The sequence below is a fragment of the Seriola aureovittata genome, chromosome 14, assembly GCF_021018895.1.
Source record: "Seriola aureovittata isolate HTS-2021-v1 ecotype China chromosome 14, ASM2101889v1, whole genome shotgun sequence".
In the NCBI taxonomy this organism is placed as follows: Eukaryota; Metazoa; Chordata; class Actinopteri; order Carangiformes; family Carangidae; genus Seriola; species Seriola aureovittata.
The window spans coordinates 23,286,510-23,296,692 of record NC_079377.1 but is presented as its reverse complement, the minus strand read 5'-3'; the positions used below and the strand labels follow the sequence as shown (position 1 = coordinate 23,296,692).

At 29.3% G+C, this 10,183-nt stretch overlaps 1 protein-coding gene across 2 annotated transcripts in view; it reads left to right on the top strand.

Annotated features, from left to right (window-relative positions):
* Nucleotides 1-518: 518 nt before the first annotated feature.
* The window catches only part of plekha3 (pleckstrin homology domain containing, family A (phosphoinositide binding specific) member 3), a 25,807-nt gene continuing 16,142 nt past the window's right edge, over nt 519-10,183 (top strand). For both annotated transcript variants that reach the window (XM_056395360.1, XM_056395361.1), the window contains exon 1: nt 519-823. In XM_056395360.1, coding sequence (XP_056251335.1) covers nt 784-823 — 40 coding nt within the window. In that variant the 5' untranslated portion in view covers nt 519-783. The remainder of the gene's footprint in view (nt 824-10,183) is intronic.

Here is a 10,183-nt window from a genome sequence, read left to right as displayed (position 1 = left end):
GTGCAGCCCATTTCAATTTCCTGATGCATAAAACCCCTATTTAGTAAACAGTTATGTTGACTAGGCTAAGCTTGAACAACTAGTGCAACCAGCTCCCACAGTTGCATATTTACACATCCAGTCTGTGGTTACCTGATAATGGTAAAACACTCACCTTTGAGCTGTGTTTTGTTATCCATGAACTACTAATTACTGCCTGAGGTGACATGAGAATGAGACTGAGAACAGTGAGACTGAACCAATACACGTGACCCACTGTGGGGTCTTGATGCCATAGGTGTGTGTTATCATTCAAAATTCTTGTGTGACAACAGAATGGTACCACTTTACAATAAGACTCCCCTTATAAAGAATCTATGAATAGTTTATAACTAGTTCATTAATTAGCTTGTTAACACTATAAATCATTTATAAGCTGTTATAACCCATCATATAATAATGTCACAACATTTAATAAAGTTATAACTTTATAAAGTGTTTTTATTTTGAAATGACCCCAGCAGTCTTCCGTACGGGAAGCTGCTGTTTTGTTGACATTTTTTTTATCCATCAGCTGACCGTCTACAAGTTTAGCTGAACAGCTCAACACAAACACAAACCTTCGCCATGACAGTCACCCTCCGACACAAACCACAAACAGTACAAATATTTTTAGAGAAGTAGCAGCTCGGAATGAAGGTTATTTTCTGAACGGTAGCTGGCTCGCTGCTACAGTTAGCCAGCCGAGCTACAGTGGAAAGCTAGTTAGCTAGGAGGCTAAATTAGCCGATGTAAAGTGAAACAATGGAAGGGATTCTGTACAAATGGACGAATTACATGACAGGTGAGTCGTCTGTTTATGTGTCTGTCCGTCTGACACCTGTTTGAGCTTATTGTCTTTCCGTCTAGCCATCGACACGGTGACTGAACGATGATTGATGTCATTTAGCTAGCATAGCATGTGAAACAGTCAAATTAACCGTTATAATCAGAGTTAACAAGCTAATGTTAATAGTAAAAGGAGGTGATGTGACACATAACTGTGCCACCAACGTGATTTAATAGAGATTTCATTTATTCATGTTATTAATGTCATCTTATTTAGTCAGTAATTATACTTCCTCTCAGTCTTAGCAGCTCGACATCAGCACTTACGATTATTCCAAAATAAAAGTTATTTAGCCTGCAGCTATTGATAATTAAATGGTATTGAACAGTGGTGGAATATGTACTCAACCCTTTTACTTAGTGGTAAACGTACCACAACAATCTAAAAATACTCCATTACAAGTAAAAGTGTTTAATTAGAAATATTATTTGCAAAATTTACTCAGAGTGCAAAAACTTTAAGACAAATTGTCTATAATTGTTTACCCAAAAACCCTTATTTTCTCACATGTGGACAAATCTAAGAGCTTCTCAAGCTGTTTTAAATTAACTTGAATCAATCTGACAGTATCTTGATATTGTACATAAGGACAGTATTTGAGTAAATTTACTTTCCACTACCAGAATTGAGAACTGACCCACAGAGCCTCATGAACTACTGATAGAAATTAACACCAATAGAAACTAAAATGGCATTTGATCTTATAATGGCAGTATAGCATGTCTAAAAATAATAGTGGCATAGAACAGAATTTACTCTACTTATGACTGTAATGGCTCCCACTATAGCAAAGCTCAGTCAGAGATGATTGTGTGACCAATCTGCTTTATATGAAGTGACCATTACCCAACTTTTATTGCACCTGATGACTTTTTATGCCTTACTATTAAGTTGTTTTTATGACTTTTTATGCCTTACTATACTGTGTCTTTTTTATAACTTTTTATGACTTACTATACTATGACATTTTTATGTCTTACTATAGTATGACGTTTTTATGATGTTTTTATGCCTTACTACACTATGACGTTTTTATGCCTTTGTATACGTTACTATATTATGACTTTTTATGCGTTACTATACTATGACTTTATTTTGAATTTTCATGCCTTACTATAATATGATGATTTTACGACTTTTTATAACTTTCTATATTATGAAGTTTTCATGACTTTTTATGCCTTACTATACTATGATGTTTTTATGACTTTTTTTGACTTATTATACTACGTGTTTTTATGCCTTACTATACTGTGACTTTTTTATGGCTTACTAGACTATGACATTTTTATGACGTTTTTATGCCATACTAGTATGTCGTTTTTATGAAATTTTATGCCTTACTATATTAGGATTTTTTTGTGACTTTTTTTGACTTACTTTACTATGACGTTTTTATGTCTTACTATAGTATGACTTTTTTATGACTTTTCATGCCTTACTATACTGTGTCGTCTTTAAGAATTTTTATGACTTACTATACTATGATTTTTTTATGACTTTTTATGACTTACTATACTATGATTTTTTTATGACTTTTCATACCTTATTATACTGTGACTTTTTAATGACTTTCTATGACTTACTATACTATGACGTTTTTATGGCTTACTATTGTATGACTTTTTTATGACTTATTATGCCTTATTATACTATGACGTTTTCATGACTTTTTATGCCTTACTAAACTATGATTTTTTGTGACTTTTCATACCTTATTATACTATGACGATTTTATGCCTTACTATACTATGACTTTTTATGCCTTACTATACTATGACTTTTTTTTTACTTTTTATGCCTTACTATACTATGACTTTTTATGACTTACTATTCTATGACGTTTTTGTGACTTTTTATGCCTTACTATACTATGACTTTTTGTGCCTTTTTATGACTTACTTTACTATGACATTTTCATACCTTACCATACTATGACGATTTTATGACTTACTATACTATGACTTTTTATGCCTTACTATACTATGACGTTTTTGTGACTTTTTATGCCTTACTATAGTATGATTTTTTTTTTTACTTTTTATGCCTTACTATACTATGACTTATTATGCCTTACTATACTATGACATTTTCATGACTTTTTATGCCTTATTATACTATGACGTTTTTGTGACTTTTTATGCCTTACTATATACTATGACATTTTCATACCTTACTATACTATGATTTTTTTGTGACTTTTTATGCCTTACTATACTATGACGTTCTTATGTCCTAGTATACTATGACGATTTTATGACTTACTATACTATGACGTTCTTATGTCCTAGTATACTATGACGATTTTATGACTTACTATACTATGACCTTTTATGCGTTTCTATACTATGACTTTATTGTGACTCTTCTTGCCTTACTATAATAAGACTTTTTATACTGTGACATTTTCATACCTTACTATACTATGACGGTTTTATGATTTACTATACTATGACATTTTCATGACTTTTTATGCCTTACTATACTATGATGTTTTTGTGACTTTTTATGCCTTTTTATATACTATGACGTTTTTGTGACTTTTTATGCCTTACTATACTATGATGTTTTTGTGACTTTTTATGCCTTACTATACTCTGACTTTTTTATGACTTTTTATGCCTTGCTATACTATGACTTTTTATGCCTTACTATACTATGACGTTTTTGTGACTTTTTATGCCTTACTATACAATGACTTTTTATGGCTTACTATACTATGATTTTTTATGCCTTACTGTACTATGACGTTTTTGTGACTTTTTATGCCTTACTATACTAAGATTTTTTTTTACTTTTTATGCCTTACTATTCTATGACTTTTTATGCCTTACTATACTATGACTTTTTATGCCTTACTATACTATGATGTTTTTGTGACTTTTTATGCCTTACTATACTATGATGTTTTTGTGACTTTTTATGCCTTACTATACATGACTTTTTATGGCTTACTATACTATGATTTTTTATGCCTTACTATACAATGACTTTTTTATGACTTTTTATGCCTTACTATTCTATGACTTTTTATGCCTTACTATACTATGACTTTTTATGCCTTACTATACTATGATGTTTTTGTGACTTTTTATGCCTTACTATACTATGATGTTTTTGTGACTTTTTATGCCTTACTATACATGACTTTTTTATGACTTTTTATGCCTTACTATATACTATGACATTTTCATACCTTACTATACTATGACGATTTTGTGACTTTTTATGCCTTACTATACTATGATTTTTTTGTGACTTTTTATGCCTTACTATACTATGACGTTCTTATGTCCTAGTATACTATGACGATTTTATGACTTACTATACTATGACGTTCTTATGTCCTAGTATACTATGACGATTTTATGACTTACTATACTATGACTTTTTATGCCTTACTATTCTATGACTTTTTTATGACTTACTATACTATGACGATTTTGTGACTTTTTATGCCTTATTATACTGTGACATTTTCATACCTTACTATACTATGACGGTTTTATGATTTACTATACTATGACATTTTCATGACTTTTTATGCCTTACTACACTATGACATTTTCATGACTTTTTATGCCTTACTATACTATGATGTTTTTGTGACTTTTTATGCCTTTTTATATACTATGACGTTTTTGTGACTTTTTATGCCTTACTATACTATGATGTTTTTGTGACTTTTTATGCCTTACTATACAATGACTTTTTATGGCTTACTATACTATGACTTTTTATGCCTTGCTATACTATGACGTTTTTGTGACTTTTTATGCCTTACTATACTATGACTTTTTATGCCTTACTATACTATGACGTTTTTGTGACTTTTTATGCCTTACTATACTCTGACTTTTTATGCCTTACTATACTATGACGTTTTTGTGACTTTTTATGCCTTACTGTACTATGACTTTTTTATGATTTTTTTATGCCTTACTATACTATGACGTTTTTGTGACTTTTTATGCCTTATTATACTATGACTTTTTATGCCTTACTATACTATGACGTTTTTGTGACTTTTTATGCCTTACTATACTATGACGTTTTTGTGACTTTTTATGCCTTACTATACTCTGACTTTTTTATGACTTTTTATACCTTACTATACTATGACTTTTTATGCCTTACTATACTATGACGTTTTTGTGACTTTTCATGCCTTACTATACTATGACGTTTTTGTGACTTTTTATGCCTTACTATACTATGATTTTTTTGTGACTTTTTATGCCTTACTATACTATGACGTTTTTTTGACTTTTTATGCTTTACTATAATATGACTTTTTATGCCTTACTATACTATGATTTTTTTAAACTTTTTATGCCTTACTATACTATGACTTTTTTATGACTTTTTATGCCTTACTATACTGTGACTTTTTATGCCTTACTATACTATGATTTTTTTGTGACTTTTTATGCCTTACTATACAATGACTTTTTATGCCTTACTATACTATGACGTTTTTGTGACTTTTTATGCCTTACTATACTCTGACTTTTTTATGACTTTTTATGCCTTACTATACTATGACTTTTTTGTTACTTTTTATGCCTTATTATACAATGACTTTTTATGGCTTACTATACTATGACGTTTTTGTGACTTTGTATGGCTTACTATACTATGACGTTTTTGTGACTTTTTATGCCTTAATATAGGCGCTTTTGTGACTTTTTATGCCTTACTATACAATGACTTTTTATGACTTACTATACTATGACTTTTTATGACTTACTATACTATGACTTTTTATGCCTTACTATACTATGACGTTTTTGTGACTTTTTATGCCTTACTATACTATGACTTTTTATGACTTTTTATGCCTTACTATACTATGACTTTTTATGACTTTTTATGCCTTACTATACTCTGACTTTTTTATGACTTTTTATGCCTTGCTATACTATGACTTTTTATGCCTTACTATACTATGACGTTTTTGTAACTTTTTATGCCTTACTATACTATGATTTTTTATGCCTTACTATACTATGACCTTTTTATGACTTTTTATGCCTTACTATACTATGACTTTTTATGCCTTACTATACTATGACGTTTTTGTGACTTTTAATGCCTTACTATACTATGACTTTTTATGCCTTACTATACTATGACGTTTTTTTGATTTTTTATGCCTTACTACAATATGACTTTTTATGCCTTACTACAATATGACTTTTTATGCCTTACTATACTATGATTTTTTTGTGACTTTTTATGCCTTACTATACTATGATGTTTTTGTGACTTTTTATGCCTTACTATACTATGATGTTTTTGTGACTTTTTATGCCTTACTATACATGACTTTTTTATGACTTTTTATGCCTTACTATACTATGACTTTTTATGCCTTACTATACTATGATTTTTTTGTGACTTTTTATGCCTTATTATACAATGACTTTTTATGGCTTACTATACTATGACGTTTTTGTGACTTTTTATCCCTTTCTATACTATGACTTTTTATGCCTTACTATACTATGACGTTTTTGTGACTTTTTATGCCTTACTATACAATGACATTTTATGACGTACTATACTATGACTTTTTATGCCTTACTATACTATGACGTTTTTGTGACTTTTTATGCCTTACTATACTATGACGTTTTTGTGACTTTTTATGCCTTAATATACAATGACGTTTTTGTGACTTTCTATCCCTTACTATACTATGACGTTTTTATGTCTTACTATACTATGACTTTTTATGCCTTACTATACTATGACGTTTTTGTGACTTTTTATGCCTTACTATACTATGACTTTTTTATGACTTTTTATGCCTTACTATACTATCACTTTTTATGCCATACTATACTATCACTTTTTATGCCTTACTATACAATGACTTTTTATGACTTACTATACTATGACTTTTTATGCCTTACTATACTATGACGTTTTTGTGACTTTTTATGACTTACTATACTATGACTTTTTATGCCTTACTATACTATGACGTTTTTGTGACTTTTTATGCCTTACTATACTATGACGTTTTTGTGACTTTTTATGCCTTACTATACTCTGACTTTTTTATGACTTTTAATGCCTTACTATACTATGACGTTTTTGTGACTTTTTATGCCTAACTATACTATGACGTTTTTGTGACTTTTATGCCTTACTATACTCTGACTTTTTTATGACTTTTTATGCCTTACTATACTATGACTTTTTATGGCTTACTATACTATGACTTTTTATGCCTTACTATACTATGACTTTTTTATGACTTTTTATGCCTTACTATACTATGACTTTTTATGCCTTACTATACTATGATTCTTTTGTGACTTTTTATGCCTTACTATACAATGACTTTTTATGGCTTACTATACTATGACTTTTTATGCCTTACTATACTATGACGTTTTTGTGACTTTTTATCCCTTACTATACTATGACTTTTTATGCCTTACTATACTATGACGTTTTTGTGACTTTTTATGCCTTACTATACTATGACGTTTTTGTGACTTTTTATGCCTTACTATACTATGACGTTTTTGTGACTTTTTATGCCTTACTGTACTATGACGTTTTTGTGACTTTTTATGCCTTACTATACTATGACTTTTTATGCCTTACTATACTATGACGTTTTTGTGACTTTTTATGCCTTACTACAATATGACTTTTTATGCCTTACTATACTATGATTTCTTTTTACTTTTTATGCCTTACTATACTATGACTTTTTTATGACTTTTTATGCCTTACTATACTATGACGTTTTTGTGACTTTTTATGCCTTACTATACTATGACGTTTTTGTGACTTTTTATGCCTTACTATACTATGACTTTTTTATGACTTTTAATGCCTTACTATACTATGACTTTTTATGCCTTACTATACTATGACGTTTTTGTGACTTTTTATGCCTTACTACAATATGACTTTTTATGCCTTACTATACTATGACGTTTTTGTGACTTTTTATCCCTTACTATACTATGACGTTTTTGTGATTTTTTATCCCTTTCTATACTATGACTTTTTATGCCTTACTATACTATGACGTTTTTGTGACTTTTTATGCCTTACTATACTATGACGTTTTTGTGACTTTTATGCCTTACTATTCTCTGACTTTTTTATGACTTTTTATGCCTTACTATACTATGACTTTTTATGCCTTACTATACTATGACTTTTTATGCCTTACTATACTATGACGTTTTTGTGACTTTTTATGCCTTACTATACTATGACGTTTTTTTGATATTTTATGCCTTACTACAATATGACTTTTTATGCCTTACTATACTATGATTTCTTTTTACTTTTTATGCCTTACTATACTCTGACTTTTTTATGACTTTTTATGCCTTACTATACTATGACTTTTTATGCCTTACTATACTATGATTCTTTTGTGACTTTTTATGCCTTACTATACAATGACTTTTTTATGACTTTTTATGCCTTACTATACTATGACTTTTTATGCCTTACTATACTATGATTCTTTTGTGACTTTTTATGCCTTACTATACAATGACTTTTTATGGCTTACTATACTATGACTTTTTATGCCTTACTATACTATGACGTTTTTGTGACTTTTTATACCTTACTACAATATGACTTCTTATGCCTTACTATACTATGATTTCTTTTTACTTTTTATGCCTTACTATACTATGACTTTTTATGCCTTACTATACTATGATTCTTTTGTGACTTTTTATGCCTTACTATACAATGACTTTTTATGGCTTACTCTACTATGACTTTTTATGCCTTACTATTCTATGACGTTTTTGTGACTTTTTATCCCTTACTATACTATGACTTTTTATGCCTTACTATACTATGATGTTTTTGTGACTTTTTATGCCTTACTATACTATGACTTTTTATGCCTTACTATACTATGACGTTTTTGTAACTTTTTATCCCTTACTATACTATGACTTTTTATGCCTTACTATACTATGACGTTTTTGTGACTTTTTATGCCGTACTATACTATGACGTTTTTGTGACTTTTTATGCCTTACTATACTATGACGTTTTTGTGACTTTTTATGCCTTACTATACTCTGACTTTTTTATGACTTTTTATGCCTTACTATACTATGACTTTTTATGCCTTACTATACTATGACGTTTTTGTGACTTTTTATGTCTTACTATACTATGACTTTTTTATGACTTTTTATGCCTTACTATACTATCACTTTTTATGCCATACTATACTATGACGTTTTTGTGACTTTTTATGCCTTACTATACTATGACGTTTTTGTGACTTTTTATGCCTTACTATACTATGACTTTTTATGCCTTACTATACTATGACTTTTTTATGACTTTTAATGCCTTACTATACTATGACTTTTTATGCCTTACTATATTTTGACGTTTTTTTGATCTTTTATGCCTTACTACAATATGACTTTTTATGCCTTACTATACTATGATTTCTTTTTACTTTTTATGCCTTACTATACTATGACTTTTTTATGACTTTTTATGCCTTACTATACTATGACTTTTTATGCCTTACTATACTATGATTCTTTTGTGACTTTTTGTGCCTTACTATACAATGACTTTTTATGGCTTACTATACTATGACTTTTTATGCCTTACTATACTATGACGTTTTTGTGACTTTTTATCCCTTACTATACTATGACTTTTTATGCCTTACTATACTATGATTCTTTTGTGACTTTTTGTGCCTTACTATACAATGACTTTTTATGGCTTACTATACTATGACTTTTTATGCCTTACTATACTATGACGTTTTTGTGACTTTTTATCCCTTACTATACTATGACTTTTTATGCCTTACTATACTATGACGTTTTTGTAACTTTTTATGCCTTACTATACTATGACTTTTTATGCCTTACTATACTATGACGTTTTTGTGACTTTTTATGCCTCACTATACTATGACTTTTTATGCCTTACTATACTATGATTTTTTTGTGACTTTTTATGCCTTACTATACAATGACTTTTTATGCCTTACTATACTATGACTTTTCATGCCTTACTATACTATGACTTTTTATGCCTTACTATACTATGGCGTTTTTTTGACTTTTTATGCCTTTCTATACTATGACTTTTTATGCCTTACTATACTATGGCGTTTTTTTGACTTTTTATGCCTTTCTATACTATGACTTTTTTATGACTTTTTATGCCTTACTATACTATGACTTTTTATGCCTTACTATACTATGACGTTTTTGTGACTTTTTATGCCTTACTATACTATGACTTTTTATGCCTTACTATACTATGATTTTTTTGTGA